This window comes from Takifugu flavidus, chromosome 18 (genome assembly GCF_003711565.1).
Source record: "Takifugu flavidus isolate HTHZ2018 chromosome 18, ASM371156v2, whole genome shotgun sequence".
NCBI classification, from domain to species: Eukaryota; Metazoa; Chordata; class Actinopteri; order Tetraodontiformes; family Tetraodontidae; genus Takifugu; species Takifugu flavidus.
Window position 1 is genome coordinate 9843416 of NC_079537.1, and position 22339 is coordinate 9865754.

General features: G+C 49.4%; 2 protein-coding genes across 5 annotated transcripts; one reads left to right on the top strand and one right to left on the bottom strand.

Moving 5' to 3' along the window:
• The first annotated feature begins 3104 nt into the window (after window positions 1-3104).
• Window positions 3105-11532, top strand: mafk (v-maf avian musculoaponeurotic fibrosarcoma oncogene homolog K). Of its 2 annotated transcripts, XM_057014996.1 has the most exons (4): window positions 3105-3123; window positions 3339-3464; window positions 8163-8248; window positions 8324-11532. In XM_057014996.1, the coding sequence occupies exons 3-4, from the start codon at window positions 8204-8206 to the stop codon at window positions 8759-8761; spliced, it is 483 nt and encodes a 160-aa protein (XP_056870976.1). In that variant the 5' UTR covers window positions 3105-3123; window positions 3339-3464; window positions 8163-8203; the 3' UTR covers window positions 8762-11532. The 2 variants fall into 2 exon arrangements, with proteins under 2 accessions (XP_056870976.1, XP_056870975.1); XM_057014995.1 differs by lacking the exon at window positions 3105-3123 and having other exon boundaries at window positions 3208-3464.
• A 70-nt stretch (window positions 11533-11602) lies between these two features.
• Window positions 11603-20795, bottom strand: tmem184a (transmembrane protein 184a). Of its 3 annotated transcripts, none has more exons than XM_057014954.1 (10): window positions 20576-20795; window positions 20360-20467; window positions 20051-20272; window positions 17791-17956; window positions 16992-17082; window positions 15767-15842; window positions 14289-14380; window positions 13477-13646; window positions 13200-13397; window positions 11603-12710 (listed from the first exon to the last, which is right to left on the bottom strand). In XM_057014954.1, the coding sequence occupies exons 3-10, from the start codon at window positions 20270-20272 to the stop codon at window positions 12481-12483; spliced, it is 1245 nt and encodes a 414-aa protein (XP_056870934.1). In that variant the 5' UTR covers window positions 20360-20467; window positions 20576-20795; the 3' UTR covers window positions 11603-12480. The 3 variants fall into 3 exon arrangements, with proteins under 3 accessions (XP_056870934.1, XP_056870935.1, XP_056870936.1); XM_057014955.1 differs by having other exon boundaries at window positions 20360-20461; window positions 20576-20776; XM_057014956.1 differs by lacking the exon at window positions 20360-20467 and having other exon boundaries at window positions 20576-20784.
• Between the last annotated feature and the right edge of the window lie 1544 nt (window positions 20796-22339).

Sequence of the window (22339 nt, forward strand, 5' to 3'; positions counted from 1 at the left end):
CGCGTTATAGTCGATGGTATTCCTGCATGGGAAAATCATATTTTAAATTAATTGACTGTAACTCATTATGTCACTCTGCGTGATTTGATAGTCAACGAGCACTGTTACAACTATAGTTCACCAAGATCTTATCATAAATGATATAGATCCAAGGGTACAGGTCCAAAGTCTGTCTCGGAGCAAGCAACAACTCCATGTTATGCTCTTCGAAAATTCTTAGTATGAACGTTGCAGTTATTAGTTCCATCCACCGGATGACGCTGAAACGAGACATTACTGGCATGAAATAAGGGGGAAAAGAAGACGTCAGCAGTGACATAATTGTTGTTTTGACGGCAGAATTTAGGATTATTTTCGCTCTTTTTGCACCTTTTGCTTTGGGAGTCCTTAGGAAATAGTTGATCTCATAAATAAACTGAATACAAAATACATTTCCGCATTTAAGACTACTTAAGACAGAAAATAATAATTTATTGTTTATGTGTATAGATTTATTTTATTTATATGTATGTTTGTATAAGTATGTTAAAATAAATCTATTTATATGATTAGGGTTATGGCTAATTCGATTTCATAGTATTTTAAGAATTTGCTTCACAACTAAAATGCAAATTAAGCAACATTGCATCCGCAGTACATCAACACACCACAAGGGGGCGAGTTTCTTCATTCCAATGCCTTTAGCCCACATTTTCCATAAACACGGAGGGAGGTTTCCAGGTTATACAAGAGTCACATCCTTACGTAAATGTACGATTACTAACAAGTGATCCCCCAGCCCCTCCCCTCAAACAGCACAGAACACTGTAATCAGAGAAGTTGAACTAACCTATTCCAAATAATGACTTGTTTGAATTCGTTTAGGCCAACAGCCATTAAGTCCAGTCATCATTTCAATCCTGAAGAAATGAAGACGCAGATGCCCTTTTCATCTCCTTGCGTCAGGAAGGTGATTCATACGAGAGCCATGTATCTGTAGAGAGCTCTTCATCAGCCTGATGACTCTGCCTTCAGGCTGCAGCATCAGTGTCCCCTCTCACTTAATAGTCACCACAATTCCAGGTAATTCCAGAAACACCGTGAGGATCCGGTCGGTGTTTTTGGCTTGTCCTCATCCGTGGACGTGTACGAGCGAGGCCGCTACTGTAACGCCGCGGCGCTGGTTTCAGACCTGCCAGCTGGTTACATAAAGTGTTCTCATCTGAAACATGTTTAGTGAAGTCAGTGGAATGTCCAGTCAGGCTTCCAAGTGAAATCTTGTGTCATGCGGGAACTCTCCAGCTCTGCGGAAACACTTGCTCGTGAAATGGTGCACGTTTGCAGATCCGTGCCAGCTGTGGGAGTTCAAGTTTCCATGCAAAAAGGCTCTTTTCCTCTTATTTGACCGGGCTCATTAGCTGGAGGGTTAAAGCGTCGGCCTGGTCAACGTCGGCCTTTTACCGTCCAGTAATTGAAAGCAGCTGGGAAGAAGAAAGCGGTTCCTTGACAACAGGAGGCCTGGCTGATCCGGATCAGGTTTCCAGTCTGAGTCCGAGCTGAACCCGGGTCACTTCCTGAGACCCCACAGCAGGTCCCTCTGATGGGAGCCCCACAGGCTCTGCTGCTTGGATCTGAGGTCATCTGTGAACGCCGCGAGGAAGCGCACGGCAAACGTGCACATCTGGATGTCCGACCGATGGAGGATGATGTCATTAATCCTCTGCGGGGAACAGGGACGGGAACCAGCTTGTTTGGGTGTCGTTGGAGTCATCGAATGTAAATAAAAAGCGTCTGCATCTCATTAATGATCGTGGTCTCGTTCCATCCGTCCGTTCACCCCTCTCACTTCTAATCATTTCAATTTCTCATCCTCCAGTTTAATTAAATCTCCCACTTGATCTAATCTGCCCAAATCATCTGTTCTCATCAGAAAGGAATCTCATAATCTCTCATTTAATTAACTCTCGGTAATCTGAAATGATCGATCAGATTCCATTGAATTCCGTTTCCAGTCATTTCAGAACTAAAGTCATCAGTAATCTGCTCGGTGTCAGGTGTCCTGGCCTGGAGGATCACCGGGCCTGGAGGATCACCGGACCTGGAGGATCACCGGGCCTGGATGATCACCGGGCCTGGAGGATCACCGGGCCTGGATGATCACCGGGCCTGGAGGATCACCGGGCCTGGAGGATCACCGGCCTGGAGGATCACCGGGCCTGTAGGATCACCGGACCTGGAGGATCACTGGCCAGATCATCTCATGTTTGATCTCATCTCTAATCCCTCATGATTCAATGTTTCCAGCCCCACGTGGAAGCTGAAATAGTCTGTGTAGAGAAGTGGACTCATTCATCACATTGATAATCATAAATACCCTCAGAAACACACACACACACACACACACACACACACACACACACACACACAACACACACACACACACACACACACACACACACACACAGCAGCTTCTGTCTGCTTTTTAATCCCAACAAGCTGGACGGCAGCTGAAAGAGAGCCGCTGCTGGTCCCCAGAGAGGTCTCCCAGTCAGACCTGGATGACCCAGGCAGGAGAACTGGGCTGGTTCCTGAAACCAGGAGCCTTCACCTCCAGGTCAGGCACCTTCGCGTCCGTTAGAAGAGGAGTTCCTCCTCTCGGACTGAGCGAAGCCACATTCATTCACTCAGCTGAACCCCCAACCATCCACCCACCCCCACCACCAGACCCCCCCCCCCCCCCCCCCCCCCCCCCCGCTTGTGTAAACACTGCTCAAACCTTCTTCTTACATCACTGAAAAGCAGAAGGAAACTAGAAAAGGCCTTAAAAGGTGGTGGTGGCCTAAGCTCGGCTCCGAGGGCTTCATCACCCAGAATAACCTGTGACGGCCCTCGGACCGGAGGAACCCTGGGACTGCTGGGCCACTACTCCACATACTTTCCTCTGGAATGGAATGCTGCTCCAGAGGCAGGTGGAGGGGAGGGAGGCAGAGGGGTGCTGGGGGGAGGCGGTGGCCGCTGTTTTCTCCCAGTCCGAGCGCATTTTTGCGGCTGCGCGCGGAACAGGAGGGTGTCAGAGGACGCGCGGCCGCGGGACCTGCTCTGCTGTTCGGATTGATCGTGCGCGCATCGGGGCCGTGCAGGAAAGTAAGTAAAAAGCAGCCTCCGGCTCTGTCCTCCGTCTATTTCTGGCCTTCCCCCCCACCCCCCTAACCCCCACCCCCCACCTTCCCCACACTGACGTCAGCACAAAGTTATTTTCATGAATGGAGGGGGCGGTCACGAGGAGCCGGTGACGTGAGCGCTTGCGGAAGCAGCGCGTGGAATGTTGGGACATTGTTGTTGTTTTGGACTTAATTCAGTACGAGGATCCGCCGCCGGTGGACGCGCCGCACGGACCGCGTAAAGTTGCTCCCGCCGCCTGGACCGGAGAGCCGCTCGGCCGGATTTACCCCCGTTCCTGCCCGCAGACCCGCGCGTCCCTAAAGGTGAGGCTGTTTTTTTTTTGTTTTTTTAATAGGAGGGGGTTGAAGATGTTTTGACATTCCTATTTTCGATCGTGGAAGTTGTCACGGTAACGTGTGGTGGAGGGACGCACGCACGGCGGACGCGCTTCTGGGAGTTAATGTTGTTTTTGTCAGCGGTTTCAGGAGCGTCTGCACGTGTTGGAACATCAGTGCGTCAGCGGTGCTGGGGGAGAAGCGACCACTCGAAAACCACCGTTTCCCCCGTCACCTTAGTTTAGGACGCTCTCCTGCTGGCGAATTTGAATTTAAAATTGATTTTCAAATGTCAAAAATGGATCTCGTGGGCGCGAGGTTGTGCGTGTGACTACATAAGTAAAATGTTTACTACATTTCTACTACAATTTTTAGAAGAAAGTTATACTCCCAGCGCGTCTCACAGGCTGCAGCTTCTCCGCCGCACCGGAGAATCTTTTTGGGTTATTTTTAGCACCTTTTTGCAAGCTCATTTGGGGAATATGGAAGTGAAATTTTCTCATTAATTCCATATAGCAAAGATCTCACATCCTCCTGAAAGTCGCCAGTCCGGCTGCTTTCAGCGCCCGTTTCCACCAGCAGCTTCGTGACATTGGACACAACACGTGGGCCGCGTTTGAGACATGTGGGACAAAGGGCGCGATGAAGTCAGACCTCCGCGGCTGATGGCCGACCAACAGAGCCTAAGAGTCAGTAAAGGAGGGGGGGGGGGGGGGGGGGCACTTCCAGAGACCATAAATCACTCCAACAGAGGAAGGAAATGCTGGATTTCAGCTCTGTGCTGAGTCCGACCCCCCTGGCCAACCATGTTTGGCCGCACGGCCTGGTGACCTTTGGCGGTGCCGAATGTTTGCGTCACGTCTCCGGCTGCCTGATGGCTGCTGGGTCCACTCCCCCGTCATGAGGCTCACATGTGGCTCGGTGAGGTCGCCTCTGGAGGCGTCATCCGCGCGCCGCCGTAGCCTGTGACGGTGACGAGGCACATTGAGACCAGCCCCCACCCCCACCCCTCCTCCAACCCCCGGTCAAAATAACAACAACAAATAATAGAAAGGCTAATTGCGAGCAGCCCCGGGTCCCCGGCGGGCCGCAGAGGCGGATCAAAGGGAACGCGGGGCGTTTTTGTGGTGCAGGATTGTGAAAGTTGAATAGCTGCGGTCGCCGATGTGATGACTCACGTTCACTAGGATGTGTTTTGCTCCTTTTACTGGAAAAAAAGACTAGTGGAGTTTTGATGATTGACTCTGGGAGCCAGTGGTTACACCCCCCCCCCCCCCCTCGACAGAGAGTCGACTGCTAACAGAGCATCAGCGACCCCCCTGTTGCCCACCCAGACACTTCTCCCCTTTCACTTTGTTTTTTCCTGAGTAAGGTTGTTTTATTGGGAATCCCTTGCCCCCCCACCCCCCCACCCCCCACTGATCCCAGTGTCGATCCGCTTCCTGGCTCCACAGTGGCCTAAATTACACGTTGGCGACAACGTAAACACACACTCGAACCGTCCGCATGTGAAAATAAAGGCCTGAGAGCGGCGTTGACGTTGTGGCTGGCTGGCTGCTCGCCGTTTCCACGGAGACCCATTTTCACCGCGACCGTAGCTCGAGCGCAGGGCCGAGCTTTGTTTTGGAATGTCTAGTTTGGAACCTTGACGTAATAATCGAGAACGGGCTAAAATGTCCCGTGTAACTCAGCCCCCCCCACCCCTCCTAATGGGAGACAATGGGATTAGCTCAGACATTTGGTCATCTCTCCTCTTTTTCCACAGCAACGTTCTGCCAAGGCTGCCAACCATTTTCAGTTTTGTGTACTTTTCCTTCCTCCCCGTGAACCAACGGGATTTTCCAGGAAACGTCAGATCGGGCGGGCGTGATTCCCTGCCGCCGGTCGTCGCTTTTACCAGTAAACAGCGTGACTCACCGCTCAGCTATGCTCTCCATTTCCTTCGCCTAAGATCCCACCAAATGTGCTGCGCTGGAGAAAGAGCAGAGGGCCGCACGCTGCCGCTCCCTCCGCCTCCCTGATGGAAACGCAGGAGCGGCGGGAGCTTTTCCCGGGGCTGCCAGGGGCCGCCGGCTTTGTGCTTTAATCCCTGAAAGATCTGCCGTTCTCACCAGCCTGGAGAAGCTGTTCATTTAGCGGCAAAAGGTGGCGTGACTGCGCGCTCTCGCACAAATCTGCCTTCGCAGCGTTCCGAGCCCAGGTGGGCCCCCCACGTGCAGGAAAGGGAAGTCTGGGAAATCTGTGAGGTCCGGTTTCTGGCCGATGGGCCTGAAGGGTAGAACAGAATAAAAAGTGATGTAATAAAGGTGCGGCGCGTGAGAACGGGTGGAAAACAGACTGTGGGGGGAAAAATGGAAGCGTGTTTCCAGAGTCTGGCAGCGGAGGAGCTGCTGGAAGACTCCTGTTTTCCACATGCGCGCACGCAGGCCGCTTCGGATTTGTTTGGGCAGGCGAAAGATGCGAGACGCGTCGGGATTCCAGACATTTCGCGAATTTTGCAGCCGTTGTTTTACAAGCGGGATCGTCTGAGCTCCACCTCCCCCACAGCTGAGAGCATTGCAGGACATACCAAGGCCCCCCCCCTCCCCCCTCCGTTTGTTCTACATGTGAGGGTTTGCACATGTGTGTTCGCTCAAGAATGTGGTTTTTTTTGAGGGGTTGGGGGTGGGGGGGGTATTGCTATTTGAAATGCGCCATGTGCGGCCTCTACTTTGAGGTATTTTCCCAGAGTCCCTTTCAGGCTGGTTCTGTGTCACAGGGGCCACTTTGTGCTTCTTCTGCTCAGGAGAACTTTGAAACGTTGCAAAAACACAAACACGCGACCAAAGAATTTCTGGGAAACAATCCGGCCTCTTGGTTTAAGCTTGAAGGCCTCTTGTGTGAAGAGAGAGACCCCCCCCCCCACACACACACATACACACACCACTTTTCCATGATCTTTACTCCGCATACCCAGGGAGCCCTCATGACGCAACATCAACGACATGAGTCTGTTTGCTGGTCGGGGACGTTCGGTCCGTCTCTCTTACACTTCTGACTTGTTCAGTTTTAGGTTTTTTTTAAGCTCTTTGCAACACGAGGGCCTCAGGAAGAGCTGCAGCTGCTCTCTGGGCTTCGCTCCGTGGGCCTGCGCACTCCTTTTCAGTTCCTGCTGCAAAAGCACGCTCCGCTTCAGATGGCAGCGCCTAACGTTCGGCTCCCATCAAAGAGCCGCCAAAGCTCTGGATTAGCCGTGTAGCCGTAGCACGTGAAAATACCCGAAAAAAAAAAGCCCAAAAAGAACAGCCACACCCAGGCTGCTTTTCTTCCACGAGAGCTTCGTCCAGCTGGGCTGCAGAGACTCGCTCTCTTGCCGAGGTATTGCTTATCACATGTTCACTTAAATTGTTTAGTTGGCAGAAACTTGTGTCAGCACTGCGAGCTAAATATATCCACTCGAGTTAAATAAGGGCATAGAACAGCTCAGGAAAGCCCAGTGTAAGAGGATCCAGCCGGCCAGACGCAGCACTCAGAACTGAATACATTGTTGCATTGCAGCAAAAATACACCAGTGACTAGAAAGGAAACTATTTTTCTGTGACACTCTGTCTCCAGGAATTTTCCACAGGCACATCCACTGCCCTGTAAAGTTCAGCACAACAGTAAACGTTACGATGATAAGATCTGCTGTATCTCACGCGGGAGGCCGAGCGGACCGAGCCGGGCGTCGGATCGGGGAGGAAACCGTCCGACCGAATTGAGGGGAGGTCACGGGAAAAAGGAAAAGAAAGGGGTGGATTCTGCACAAATCTCCTGATTCTCTTTAATGCGACTGTGCTCGGGTTGTGTTGTGGTTATGAATGAGACTTGTTTACCCTTTTAGTGACCATGTGACTCACACTCCCACACCCATTCAGCAGGGCGTTGCCATGGCAGCAGTTGAGCACGGAACAGTACGTTTGTACTCATGGCTGGTCCCAAAATGGAGCCTTGGGGGTTGTGCGTCTCTCACGGGATCACTTTTTTTTTTTTAGCCCCGGCAGAGAGGAGAGCATGTGCCTCCCTGTAATGAGCACATGAAGCCTGGAAAACACAGATTAGACACAAGGTTTACATGAGAGAGAGAGAGAGAAGGGGGGAGAGGGAGAGAGATGTTTGTTATGGATAAACTTGGTCTAGTGAACTACTTTGACAAAGGCCTCCCTCTCTGATCGGATAAGTGGTGTTGTGCTGCCCCCTGCTGGTCCCTTGACGCTGCAGCAGGCATGTGTGACAACCCTGCAGAGACGTTTTTAAAGCTTTGGCAGGGTGACAGTTATGTTGTGCCTCTGCAACGTGCAAAACCCATTTACACTTCCAACTGCTGCTACTGTTACTATGAGTGAACTATGACAACAACAGAAATCCTTTTAACGACAATAACAGCAGCAGCAATAGTAATAAGAAGAGAACCTTGTTTGATTCACAGTCACAGTGACTTTAATAGCTCTCACACACTAAAGACAGGCAAGTTAATTAGTTACTTAGCTGATCGATCAGGATTCTGCCGCTGCGTCAGCCCTGGAAAGAACCACTGACCCTCTTATACCATCCTATCATCTCAGAATTGTTTCCTTCCTGTTGTTAAAATCTACCATCAAACGTTGGTCTAGTAAAAAATTCGTCGTAAACTAGATTTTGTAGTAATGCTGTTTCTTTTCTGTTTAGTTCTCAGTGGGTCTTCTGTGAGGTTCTGGCCAGTTGTCTGCATGCAGGGAATGACGACTCATTTCAAGACGAGCAAAGCTTTAAAGGTAAGTGAAGTCAAGCTTGTAACGAGGTTCCTCGGGACGTCGGGCTCTCGCTCATCCGCTGCTCCTGTCCTGCAGATCAAGAGGGAAGTGGGCGAGAATGCCCCCGTGCTTAGCGACGACGAGCTGGTCGCCATGTCCGTGCGAGAGCTCAACCAGCACCTGCGCGGGCTGACCAAGGAGGACGTGGTGCGGCTGAAGCAGCGGCGGCGGACCCTGAAGAACCGGGGCTACGCCGCCAGCTGCCGCATCAAGCGTGTCACGCAGAAGGAGGAGCTGGAGAGACAGAAGATCGAGCTGCAGCAGGAGGTGGACAAGCTGGCCCGAGAGAACGCCAGCATGAGGCTGGAGCTCGACGCCCTGCGGGCCAAGTACGAGGCCCTGCAGTGCTTCGCCCGGACTGTGACTCATGGGCCCCTCTCGCCAGGCAAGGTGGCCACCACCAGCGTGATCACCATCGTCAAGTCTGCCAACCACAACAACTCCAGCCCCGCCCCGTTTACAGCCCCGTCGTAGTGTTGACAGGACTGGGCTCTCCTTCTCCTGCCTAGTCCTTTTCCGGTTCCGATCCAGCCTGAACCCGCTCCCCCACCGTACTGAGAGGACGCTCAGTAGTTGGACTGAGGGACGGAGTGGGTCGGCAAAACTCTTCCTTAGCTGTCACGCTGCGTTCACAGCTCTGTCCTCCCTTCTGTCTCACACAGTCTGTGTTGTCTGGTCACTGTGCAAACCCGCCTCCCCGGCCCACCGGCACCGGTTTCGGACCTCCGTGACCCTTCCTCCATGATAGCGGAGACGGTGCGTTTACTGCCGCGTGGCAATAAGTGTTTCCGTCGCCTCACTGCGGCAGCTCCGGCCACGGGCCTCTCTTTTACTCACATGTGTAAATTCACGTGAAGCCGTCGCCTTATTTGCAGTTCCACGCCGTCCGCTGCCTTCAAGCACCAGCCAAAAGGTTCCCCCCCCCTTTAGTTCCTCTCTAAACGCGCCGAGCAGTGCAAAAGGCCCCATTGCGGCGTTTGACTGCAGCGGCTCTCCATTAGACTTCAGGAAGTAAAGCTGCTCCAACCGAGGCTTCCGTACGTGCGCCGGTTCCTCCAGGTTTGGGATTAGTCTGTCAGCCTTTTGTAGGTTTAAATCGATTCCTCCTCGGAACACGTGCCTTTCTCTCTCACATCCAAATAATCCCTCACTCGGACCGACAGATATTCATGCTGTTGAAGAAATAAGGGGGTGGGGGGGGGCTCTGCCAACACAGCACTTCGATGGGAACTGTCGAGTTACAGTATAAAAGGAAACCACCTGCAGGGCCGCCGAGGGCAGAAGCGACTTCAACGCGTGATGATTAAATGTGGTCCGACCACACCACGTAAACTCCGCAGCACCGGTCGGGCGGCGTCCGACTCTCGTGTACGTAAATCTTGGGAAGGTAATCCATATTGGATCATGGTGATAGAGAGAGGGGTCGCATTAAAGCGGGACGCAGCTCAGGTTACTTCCTGTATATTACAGATTTAAGGGTCTCTCCATGTAGAAGTCCGTCCAGATAGAAACCATTCCTGCCGCCGGGTCCCAAGTGCTGCTGCTGGCGTTGGCAAGTCTGCAACCTGTAGCCGCTCTCCTCGCTTTAGGCGCCCTCTTCTGCAAGAACTCCCGACTCCGGAGGGAGCCGCTCAACCAGCACAGCAAACAAAAGCTTCTTCCTGTTGCACATGACGAGATATTTAAGTATGAAACTCACTTGAAAACAAGCTCTTCTTACAGAGGATCCATTCCTAGTCGGGAGCGAAGTCGTCGGAGATGGTTGGTGTCGGGATTTGTCTCTTGGCTCAGAGGACATTGAAGTTCTCCCACTGTTCCACGGCTGCGGAGAACAGGAGGGGGAACTTTGCTGCTGTAGAACCTGCTGGGATTTTCTCCAGCAGGGGCATTGCTGTGTTGTGACTCTCGTTTTGTACTTTCACTCGTTCCCGTGCTGGCGTATACCACGTTCTCTCCGATACCTAGTTTTATATGCATACACAGTAAATAGATATTACATATTTTTCTATATTTATGTCTTCTACTATCCCGGGAGTGGTGTGATCATGTAATCATTCGTAAAAGTCGAATTACGCCGACGCCGGACCTTTTCTGAAGAGGTTATATTCACATTTACAACGAGAAAACTATTCCCGCAGCTTAACCCTTCGAGTAGTTCTTCTCAGCACAGTATTCTTTCTTTTTTATTTGTTTTTTTAAAAAAAATTCTAGACCACAAATCGAATCAAAGACCTTGGCAGCACCGCCGGTTTAAGACGTGTAGAAATACACACGGAGAGATTTAGCCGAGAGGTTTTCACACATTAAAAACCTGAGCAGATGCACAAACAGGAAAATACAGGCGCAGCTCCTCCTGCAGATGATTTAAAGGCTTTTCTGACCAACGTTACGGTGACCTCCGATGCCCGAGGTCAATGCTGGAAAACCAGTCGTTTGATTGTAGCACTTATTGTTTGTGGATGCGACCTGGTGCCTTTGGCCGTCTAAGAGTGTTTCTGTGCCATAAAAGACAAACCTCAGTGAATAAACGCAGTAAAGCCGCAAAGATTTCACAAATCGACGAGCCCCTTTCTGCCTTTGAAGCTTTTATCCAGGAAGAAAATTGGCCCCGATGTCACTAAACGCACCGCGAGATTATTTCCCTCCCGTCAGCTGACGGAACTGAACCGATTTATGGGAAAAAAAAATGAGCTCAGTTGTGCGTTAAAAGGATATTAGTTTAAAATCGATCAGTGAAAATTTGGGTTTAATTAAATAAGCTTTTCCAGCCCGACAAGCTACAGGGTTTAATTCTAGTGATGGAGTTTGAAGAGGTTTGCTAAGATAAAGCTCTATAAATCCAGAGAATTAAGCATGCGCACGGATTCAATGTTGGGTGGGTAAATATATAAACATACAAACACAAAGGTAGTTAAACAGATGTGTCGACGACAAAATGTTTTGTGTGTTGTAACCTGTAAGACACGAACATAAAGGCAGCATAAAGTGAATATGTACTTCCATTTGCTCTTATTCTGCTCATATATTTTCTATTTATTTCATTCACTTGTGTAATTTTATTACAAAACACCTAAATTATTTTTTAGTTTGCCTTCATTTATTGACATGTTTTTCCTCAAAGAACTACCCTCATGTAAAAAACAAAGTCTGTTAATGCTCAGATTGAAATGTATGGTAAATTATTCTTATAAATAGACCTGCTCTGCCTGTTTTTGTACTTTCAAATAAAGCTTTCTTCTCCCTCATTGAGAAGTGTGAATGTGTTTCATTCAACAAATGGTCCAAACACAAGAAAATGAATGAGCCTAAACGGTAGCCGGCCAATTACTTATTCATATATTCAATTACTGTGAATTCATTTCCATTTTTAAAAAAAAAAGCCAACATTGGCACATGCATAAATAAAAGTTTAACTAAAAGCAGCAACTTTATGTGTAAAATCTCCCTGCCAGGATTAATAACGCCTCCAACTGCAACCTAAGAGGAACAAGAATTTCCAAAAGGGCATGTGTCTGTTTTACTTTGGCAACACACACACACACACCATCAAATATAAAATATCAAACGTTAAAACATGATTCCTGATTCAAATTCTGCCCATTTGTCTCAGTCCTTCCAAGTGAAACCGAAGGTTGCGTTTGAGAGACGAGCTCTCACTTTGTCAGAGGAAAGTTTACCCACTTTGCCAGCGCAACAGTCGTCGGGAACAACTGGCAAAGTGCTGCAGCCAGCAGTTTGCTTCAGCACAAAGGTGTCTTTGAACGACCTTCCATTCATCAGGAGCGCGCAGAAGAACGCTCAGCACAAAAGTTCAAACGGAGCAGCCGTGGAAAAAGTCCCACCGGCTTCCCACCCGGAGTCGCACGTGAATCGTCTCTTCGCCGAAACAAAAACCCCCCCCAAAAACAATCGATGTGAATCAGAGAAAACGCGCTTCAGACACTAATGACACCGGCGGAATCAGGGACGCCGTCGAACAACAAGCCCTTTGATTCAGGGAAAATGCGGAGCTCTGGATTTCTGGGCCCTGGTGACGGGCAACTTTCCTGCCAACGCTGAATTCTTTAAACCAGGAAACGAGTCGACTGTCCTAAACAATGAAATGGTGGAACAGGAGCGGCTGGGTTGGATCCATCAGCGCCTCCATCTGATCCAGATGTGCCCGGGACAGGAACGCCCCGCATCCGGCTGGGTTACAGCTCGTCGTCAGAGGTGATCAGCATGATTTTATCCAGTTTGCGAGAGCTCTTGGTGCCCGTGGCCACTTTGCCGTTCATGCTGGGCGGCGCCACCTCCTGCGTGGACTGCTGGGTGTACTGCTGGTAGGCCGGGGAGAAGTTGTGGATGGCGTCCTGCACCATGTCGCCCGGATTGATGGTTTCCTTCAAACCGCTGGAGATGCTGTGCATGTGGGGGAGGTTCGCTGTCCGAGCAAGAGAAGAGGACAAAAACTAATTAGACTCCACCTCTAATCGCAGCGGGTAGCGCCGCGCGGGTCATGTGACCGCCCAACGCGATCAATGATTGACAGCCGGCCGTAAAGAAAAGAAGGGCAAGCAGGAAATCATCTGGTTTTAAAGGGAGGTCATATAATAGTCATAAAGAAATGTTTATTATCCCGGAGACTGGGAACGGAGGAGCTTCCTGGAGGGGGGAATAAATTGGCTGGGTGATTGATATCGGAGCTTTCCCTCCCGAGTCCCGGTTGGAATTTGCTTGCTGCTTCCGATTACTCACCAGGTTTCCCACCCCCCCCTACCCCCTACAGCAGCGCTGCCTTTGCCGGCTGGTAAATATGCACAAACTCTGGGCTTAATGAACTTAATGAACACCAACGGGGCGGAGCGGAGTCACTCCCAGCACTTCCAAGGCTGTGTTTGCCCCGTGGGGGCAACATTCCTTCAGCTCTCACCTGGCACTTCACTCTTCTGCTCCTGGTAGATGGTGCAGGGGAAGGCGTATCTCAGGGCGATGGCCGCGAAGAACATTTCGATGCAGATGATGAAGTTCTGCCAACCCGCCGCCACCGTGCCGGCGCCCACTTCCTGCCCGTCGATGAAAAGGGCGTTGGGAATGACGCCGCAGCGCTCCAGGATGGCCAGGACCATTCCTGAAAGGCAGGCCACAGAACAGTGAGGCGGGATCTGGGCGCGGAGCGGATAGAGGGAGCGACGGAAGGCTGCGTTTACCCTGCCAGAAGGACAAGAAAATGACCGACTTGATGGTGAGGAATTTGAGCACGGGTTCGTAGGGCCGGAGCAGGTCGCTGGTGGCGAAGAAGAAGAGGAAGAGGGCGTAGAGCGCCAGGCTGACGGAGAAGTTGTAGATGATGGTGATGTAGAGGTATCCTCCGTTGACGCTGCGCAGAGAGAAGAGAGTGATGAGAAACCCGATTCCTGCGCCGCCTCTCCGCAAAGCCAACAATCCCTTTATGTACGTGTTTATGTCATGTTGGGTGCAGACGTCGTTATCCATCAGGCAGCGCCCCCGCCTCAATACTTGGCATTCCGGAGAGGTTCCCCGTGGAACTAGCTGTGGCGACACTAATTACCAGCGCGCACGGCTGGTTGAGAACGTACGAGTAAACAACGGGAAACATCACGGCTCTTGTTAGGGAACGTAAAGGCAGACATAGAAGAGAGAGCTATTTCAGGGAACAAGGAAGCACGCGGGGAGGGGAAGGGGTGAACTCCGGGGTTATTCGGAGCGTTGCCACGGCTGCACGTGGGAATCAGTCAGACGGTGCTGCATATTTTAGAGCTTTCAATTACACTCAGAATATAATTTGACCGGCTCCACGAGCCTCTCTGGGGTCGGCGCTCGTGACATGTGCATAATAAAGCTAGGAAGCACCAGAATCATTTATAATACACCAAAGTGAAACTCCACAGGACAGGATGGGGGATAAAAAGTAACCCTGCCCACAGGAAGGCTCAACACCCTCAGTCCTGCTCTGCAACACTTGATTTGCTAGCAAAGCGCGAGAAACGGCGGCGCTCACTTAAAATCCCCGTCGTGGTATTTGCCGTAGGCCTGCAGGATGATGGTGATGACGGCCATGATGGGTTTGAGCACGCAGAACTGCAGCGTCGCCTGGTGAACGGAACACATCACACTTCAGAAGACAAACAAGCAGGAGGCGGAAGGATACGTGAAAACCGGCGGCGCAACTAATCCAGAGGACGTGTAAGTTTGTGTGGAACAAGATTAAGATGCGGGGGATGTGGGGGGGGGGGGTAGACCTGCGTGCTCCATCCTATAAGATGGGAGTCCTTTGTGGTCTGTACTGAAGCCAGAACCAAGCGATTTAACAGAGGCGGCAGGAAAGTTCCATCACTGTGGCCGCGCTCGGGTGCATCAGAGCAGCAGCGCTCAGTTTGATAGTCTGGAGGGGAGCTTTTCCAAATGGCTTTATTAAATTGATTTACTTTGAGGTATTTAGCCTTTGGTGGCGGTAAACCTCTTCTGCTGCCAACGTGTCACAGCGGATATTCTTAAAGAGGGGAGAATTTGCTGACGCATCTTTATACACGCCGGAGAAATCCTCCAACGGTTCCTGCACGAGCGGCGCGTTTCACACAGGTTCCAGACCACCAGGTGCCTCGGGGGCGATATGTGCGGGGACGTTTGATGCCTGTCACGCACTCACGTCACCTGGGACCGCGCGGCCACCTCCTGTGAACTGTGGGCTAAATCTCAGCCCCTCGCCACGCCTGCGCACGCTTACACCCCCGATGAGCCGGGAAAGTGCAGTATCAGCCGGACTGACTGGTTCACATTATCAAAATTACAAAAGTGTATTCTTATTGAAATAATGGCTTCTGCGACGGCCCCCGTCAGTCCCCGAACCCGCCCGCGCCGCTTCCAGGATTACACTTTTGCCTACTTTCCAGAAAATAAGACCTTAAACTGTCTGTCAATATGATAAAGGATTTAAAAAATGAAATGTTAAGAAAAAAAAAAAAAAAAAAGGGCCCAGGACTCCGGAGCTACTTAATCTCTTATCTCATGGAACCACCGCAACACTCGGCAGCTTTTCAATATCACCCATTCATTTGTTCACCTCTTTTTAAGCACACGCCAAAGCCTGCCAGGACCGAGGAAGGAGGGTTTTGGGGTTTTTTTTACTTAAAAATCGGTTTGATCTGGTGAGCTTTGCCTATCAGATTTATCTTAGGTTAGCTGGGATTAGCTTCACGGGCCGGGGATGAGATGCTCCACCTCACCTTCATTCCATTATCACTTCCCTTAATATTGCATTTAATAACAATGTCGCTGTTAGCTTCCAGTTAGCATGTCGCACGTCACGGCTCATCTTCTGAACGTCAGAAAACGCGCCTGGAGGTGGCTGTAAGAGCGGACGCCGCCACCTAAAGTCGCCCAGCAGGAGCGCTTTGGTGTTTGGGGAGCTGGGCACGGCCCTATTGTTTCCTGTGCAGACTTCAGAAAGGGAGCCGAGACAGTCGGGGAGGAACTCACTTGCTTGCAGAATCTTAAGAAGCCGATGGAGTAGCTCATCCCGACCAGGCAGCAGGTACCATACAGACAGCTTGACCTGTGGAAACAAAAGGGCGCCACCTCCTTATACAGCAGAGAGTCTGTCTCAGAGACCTGCTCAATGCGTTCCTTCACTTTCTGGAGAGAAATCCCATTTTTGTGGGCCAAGATGTGAAGAAATCAGATGAATCGGGAATAAGAAAGCTTTTTTTAAAGGGTATTTCTCATTTTTAATAAGTGGATTCTGCTCCGTGCAGAGCTGGGTGGCGCTTCGTTTGACTGCAGCGTATGTAAATCAGGACAATATTATTCATGCAAGCCGCCCACGCGGGTAAATCCCACTTGGTTTTGTTTAGAACTCTACAAAGGACAACCAGGTAAAATGGAAGACAAGCTGCTCACTGGGTTTTTGATACACTCATTGAAAATTCTGGACCCAAAGTTGATTTTTGACAAGTTCCCAGTGGTGAATAAGGTAATTCAGTGCTGCTCTTTTTTAATATAAACTATACGTCAAACTGGAACACTTGGGGAAGGTCAGGGTGGCGAGGATAACACTGGATTTCCCAGGTTCTGGGGCTCATGGTATCTTCGGTGAATTAGCTAAATTGCTTTGGGATTAAAAATTAGAAATGAACCAAGAATCCAGGGTCACGCAGAAGATGGGGTATTAAGGGTTTTTTCTTGAAAATGCTCTGGCTTAATGGATAGTAATTACATTTCTGTAACCCTTCCTGGACCATTAGCCTTAATTGGGGTGGAGGGGTGAAGGGACGGCTGGGCCTGAGCAGCAGGGACAGATAAAGACTAACTTCTAGACTCAGATAGCACCTGACATTTATCAGTGAGCTACAGCACATGTTTGGGCTCATAACTCCAAGATGCTTGTCAGCATTAGGCCTTTCACAATCCTCCCCAGAGAGGATATAAGCACATCTAATTTTAACATTTTCTTCATCTTCGGCAGACAAAAAGATGAAGCTACACACTCAGATTTCCCTGCAGGTTGTTGGATCCGTTGCCCTGAATGTTGATTCCCACTAATGTTTATACCCGATGTGCTTTATCCAAGCAGATGTTAATGTAAACAAGAAACACAGACCTTGATCTAATGCCGAGCAGCAAAGATGTGTAAGGATAGCTGACGTTCACGGGATCATTAGCATTCCCAGGAGCAGCGCCGCTGCGGGAAGACTGAGGAACTTACTGTATGGGCTTCCCTCGGATCTCTGACATGATGGCGCTTTCTCCTCCAAGATACTCGAAGGACAAGCTCAGGAAGTTGTAAATAACAAACGCTGTGCCAAAAAAAAAAGAGGAGCTCGGCGTTATTTTATCTCGATTCGACCGAATGTTTAGAATCAAGAAAAAGTCAAACGTTCCCACAATTTGAAACAATACATGTTTGACTCTTTACATTAAGAAGCCTTCTGGGGTTCTGAGGCCTGGAAATCCCTTCCTAATACTCTGTTGCTATTTAAGGAGGGATTAAAGCAGGCTAATGCAGATGGTGTCCAGTCAAGAGAGGGTTAGCTACGTTTCAGCCGGAGCTGCAGGCCGGTGGCTTTCGGAGGCACCGCGCTATCAATCAGCCACAAAATTGGCCTTCAAAGTTGAAACTAATCTCCTGAATTATTCATTTCCTCCTCCTCCTTTTATCAATTTCACTTGTAATCCAACACGCGACTCAGCTTCAGTGCTAATGCCGCCCCACATAATTATAATTTAAATCTATCAGTGCTTCGTCCGGATACCAGAGTTCATTCCCACTGTACAGCCATTCCCGTTTAGCCAGTAATTCAAATAAACAGGATCATTCTTAGGCGACAAACTGTCTGGGCGCACAACAGGAGGCTGCTCCTGAAATGACACGTGGAAATTCAACACTGCACGTTTGCCAACGTGACAATGAGCAACAATGAAAACAGGTCCGGGCGGTTTCTCCTCTTCCCGCTTGCCAGCAGGAATGAATGAGGGAAGGAAGCGATCCGAAAGGGGACGGTTACCTTCGTAGCAGTCGCGGATGGAATCGAAGTAGACGTAGTACTGCTCGTTATTGATGAAGAGCAGGCTGAGCCAGGAGTCAAAGGCGTACACTGGCACGATGAAGAGGATGCGGATGATGTAGCGCTGCTGGTTGGGGACGGTGTAGGACCGAAGATGCGTATAGATCTACAATTAAAAAAGGAGAGAAAATAAAGTCGTTAATATGACGATGGGTTCGATGCTCATCTCTAGGGAACAGAAACGGGTTGTCCCGGTCCAGATTTTTGCTCCCGATACGATCCGATACTAAATAACCACCGCCGTGGCGATACCGATACAGTTTGCTGATACAGTCATGCCCCCCCCCCCCCCCCCCCCCAGATCCGATACTATTACAAGGCCGATCTGATACTTATGATCGGATCGAGACAACATTTTCTCATCTCTTCGTGACAGTAGCATGAAACGTCCTGTCCTGCTGCATTAGATAAAAGGCAGGACTGGACTTTGAACCGCCCGGCCGACGATAACTGGTGACAAATCCTTCGGTTCTCCTGGATACGGACGCAGGCGTGATAAAGTCGGCGTGTCAGCCACGTAAGAGCAAACAGAGCCCATCGATTACGCTCTTCCCTTAGCTTATTACAGCTAAAAGTCATCGCCCGGCGCTGCTCGCTCCGTGGCGAGACGTCGCTTCTCGGGTGGATGAAAAGTTTACTTCCCTTCGGAACGCTGAAAATAAAGGCGATGAAGAGATAGCAGGATTATTTTACAGCGCTCTTTCAAAGGTCTTCACCCACGAGGCCTCTATAAATGCGGAAGAGATAGACAAGAATGGGACAGTGATTACACTTTAACTACAGAGACAACACTAATACGTAACATACGCCACTTTAACAAAGTGTGTGTGTGTGTGTGTGTGTGTAAGGGGGGGTTAACAAACAATGGCTCACATTTAGCTCAACTCAGCACTGAGGTATCAGCTGGTTTATTAGTAGAAAACCTGCTCGTCTATCAGGTTGCTGTTGCTCAAACACAACTTCCTGTTATCGGTCTGATGCAAGAGTGGATGTTCTGTGTAACCCGAAGCACGACGGCTCAGATTTATCTCTGATGAGCGTTCCCTCCCAACATTCCTCATAGCTGCGGAACGCTCGTGCGGCTCTTACAGGGACGTCTTATCGTTAAAAAAAAAGAAAAAAGATGCCATTGTCTAATCTGGGGCATCTTAAAGTTGTTTTGCTACAGCGAAAAAGGAAACGAAGATGCGGCTCACGGTTTAGCATTCGGGACACGAGTGAAACAGTCCATCGCAGTTCATCCAAACCCAAATGAGAGGAGACACCAGCGGCATCCCCACAGGCCGGTGGTGCTCCTGCTGCTGCCCGCAGGCCCGTCCTGGTCTCCCTGTGGCACACACCTTTCTTGTTTACCTCAATTAAAACGTCTTTCTGGCAAATTTTAGGCCAAACTTACGCAACACCGGAACGTCGGGAATCAATCTGCTGCAAATTGACTCGCAAATCCCAGAAGGAGCTTTGCTGTGGGACGCAACACGGATGCAGAGAGATGTTAGAACAGCCGTTATTAACCACAACACATAACATAAACACTTAAAGCCCACATATGGGGGACAAGTACGGGCTTTCAAGCCCGCGGATTGTTCTGAAGCACGTTGAATCAATTAAATATGGGGGCTGGTACAGCTGGAGAGCCACCAGCCGAACATCGCTCGCTCCTCATTATCCCACGAACGCCATCTCCATATACTTTTGTGCGTGCGCAGCGGGGAAACCCACCGATGCCAGAGGACGCACTCGGAGCGAATCGTTTCCGGGTGCAGGCGGGATGAGATCAGACGCTTCCACGTCCTGAGCGCCGACGGCGCGCGTCACCGGCTCTCGTCGACCGAAAGGCCGCTTTTGTGCATCTGAATATAAATGAGGAAGCAAACCTCCCTTCCCTAGAATGCTGAACGCTGGAGCGGGCGCAGGGAGAAGAGATAAGTGCCTGAGATATGCTTTATGACTGCAGTGGATGGAACAAAGTGGATCCTGCAGGCAGGTAATAATCCTTTTTATGGAACCAAGAGCTTGATTCTGTCCTGTGGCAAAGGGAGGGGGGGGGGGGTGCAATCTGTCACAGTGGAACCGCAGCAGAGCCTGGGCTCAGCTTGGAAGCTCCATTACTCAACACCGCTTGATGCCGCAATGATTGACGCCTCCTCGGGATTGGGCGATTTCGAAACATCGATGTCTGGAGGCCATGAGAGAGACTCACCTGGTGACCTGTGATGAGCAGGGCGGTCCACACAAAGATCCCCGACACCATCCGGGCCACCACGGTGTTTAAAAAGAACTGATCCTCGAGGATCGCGCCGGTCCCGGTCCGGATAATGGTCATGTTGGAAACGTCCGACTTGTCTGGGAGAATTGGAGCATCCAGGTGAACGATGGAGCCATTTTCAGCTGATGAAGCCATGACTTCGGCAGGAAAGCTCATCTGAAACACACCCCCCCCAAAATAAAAGTGGCGTAAAAATGTCGTTTCTGTTGGTTCGAATGCTGCCGAGTAAGAACACATAAATACATCCAGATCCAGCGAGAGATCACCGTCTTCATAAGCTTCTTTCCTACTGTCAAAGAGCGGACCGACACCGAGGAGCCTGGATCAGTTCTGCCCCGACAAAATCGACATCTACGATTAAAAGCAGCCTGTTAAATGAGTTCATTGCCCGGCGCAAATTAAAGGCTTTATTAATCAAAAGGGCTTAAAGGTATTGACTTCCTTGTTCGAGGCGCTTACCTGACTGAGGTCGAAGTCCGCTCAGAACAACTGCGACCACAAACCTGCAGCTTAAAAAACAATCAAATACGATGACGGCCCGAAGCGTTTACCCAGCGAAACCAGTGTAAAGTCAGTTTTCCAGTTTAAACGACGAGGATTCGAACTTATCCTTGCGCGACCAGGAGGAGCCAAGATAAACAGGTTGAGAGCAGGTGAACGGGTCACGTGTGTCCTGCGTGTGTCGTCATCGCGTTGCGTTTATGGCCGCCGGACAAAAGCCGCAGGTGAACAGCGCTACAGCATAGCTCTATAAGTTATTTAATTTAGAAGCTTAGCTTTTTAGAATTTATATCTTTTTATTTTCGACATGAAGTCTTTTTTAGGAAGCCTAGTTTGTAAATTTTAATGTGTATAGTATATATAAACAATGCAATGGCAATGATTTTTGTCATAATGTGCATCGGTGTTGAAAAACGACCTTTATAATTAAACTCTAACACTAGTTCACATTCGTGAGACCTAATAAACATTTAATCTGCAGTAAACATTAACCACAACTTGGGTCACTCAAGAAATAACAAAAACAGAAATGACTGGGTTATAGTTTAAAGAGAGATGAAAACAAAATCCTTTATTTCAAACATCACTATATCAATACAAGCGTACGTTCCAATAGAAAAATGCTATAAAACATTACATTCTGGAGACACATAAACTGGATTTATATTTATATATTTCTAATGTGTCTGATTAACATGTGGGTTCTTAACAGCCTGCGCAAAATCCAGGCTTCATCTTCATCTAGATCCTTTATTCCTACCACACCTGACAACTTCTGATGAGTTCTTTCATTTGTTTTATTGCGTCTATGGAGGAATCTTTGAGTGCGAGTCCCAGCAAGACCGGCCTGTTGCTGGCTTCTTGGGAGACAAAAGTTGCCAGATTTTTGGCGCAGACGTGTGTCAGCGGCTGCAAGTAAATACAAACCACATGTTACTACATAAGGAAATGCAAGGATGGCAGTGAAACATTTAGAATTCATCAATAAGAAAATTCTGGCCAGTGTTAAATTGCCCATGTTAGTTTGGGGGTTAAACCTTTTAAAATATATTCTACATTCTGAAAGAAGCTGATAGCAGTTTAGGTGGATAATCAGAACAGCCAAGACCAACATGAAGCATATGAAGCGTAGGTGAACTGGTCAGTTTGGAAGCTTTAAATAGGTCCTGTGTAACTGCCCCTATTTATTACCTCCCTCATCCACCCCAAGCATACCTCATCTTTGCCCAGCAGTACTTTGGTGGAAAATGTTGGGGTGCTGATGTCAGTAGACCTGGAGTCAGGTGTGATTGATATCAGTGATCCAATTTTGCCATATTGGGTGAGAACAACAAATATGTAATTGCTGAACTCAGTGCAGACCACCTGAGTCAGAATCCCATTTATTTCATTCTCTTTCTGTCTGGACTTGATAACAGTGTCCAGAGAAGACATTTTGCAAGTGCTGTGGAGAAAAGAAATTATATTTAGAGTTGCAGGTACATAACTTTCAGATGTTACATTTAAATGCTTCATATCCTTGAAAAAAAGTCATTCCATTTGTGAATGGATCGCACAAACAAACCCCAAGCTAACGATCCATACAAAATAAGGCGATCGCATCTGGAGTATATTTAATAAGAGATGAAACCCCAACTAAGTCCCCAACCTCTGGACATGCACAGAACATTTGAGCTGGCTCGTTTACTTTAAATATAATGCCGTTAAAACGCCACAAAGGTG

Coding starts and splice junctions, on each gene's coding strand:
- mafk (XM_057014996.1), top strand. CDS start 8,204: ATGCAGGGAATGACGACTCATTTCAAGACGAGCAAAGCTTTAAAG. Junction 8,249..8,323: donor AGACGAGCAAAGCTTTAAAG/GTAAGTGAAGTC, acceptor CCTGTCCTGCAG/ATCAAGAGGGAAGTGGGCGA.
- tmem184a (XM_057014954.1), bottom strand. CDS start 20,272: ATGAGCTTTCCTGCCGAAGTCATGGCTTCATCAGCTGAAAATGGCTCC. Junction 13,647..14,288: donor TACCACGACGGGGATTTTAA/GTGAGCGCCGCC, acceptor CTCTCTGCGCAG/CGTCAACGGAGGATACCTCT. Junction 12,711..13,199: donor GCAGAAGAGTGAAGTGCCAG/GTGAGAGCTGAA, acceptor TTGCTCGGACAG/CGAACCTCCCCCACATGCAC.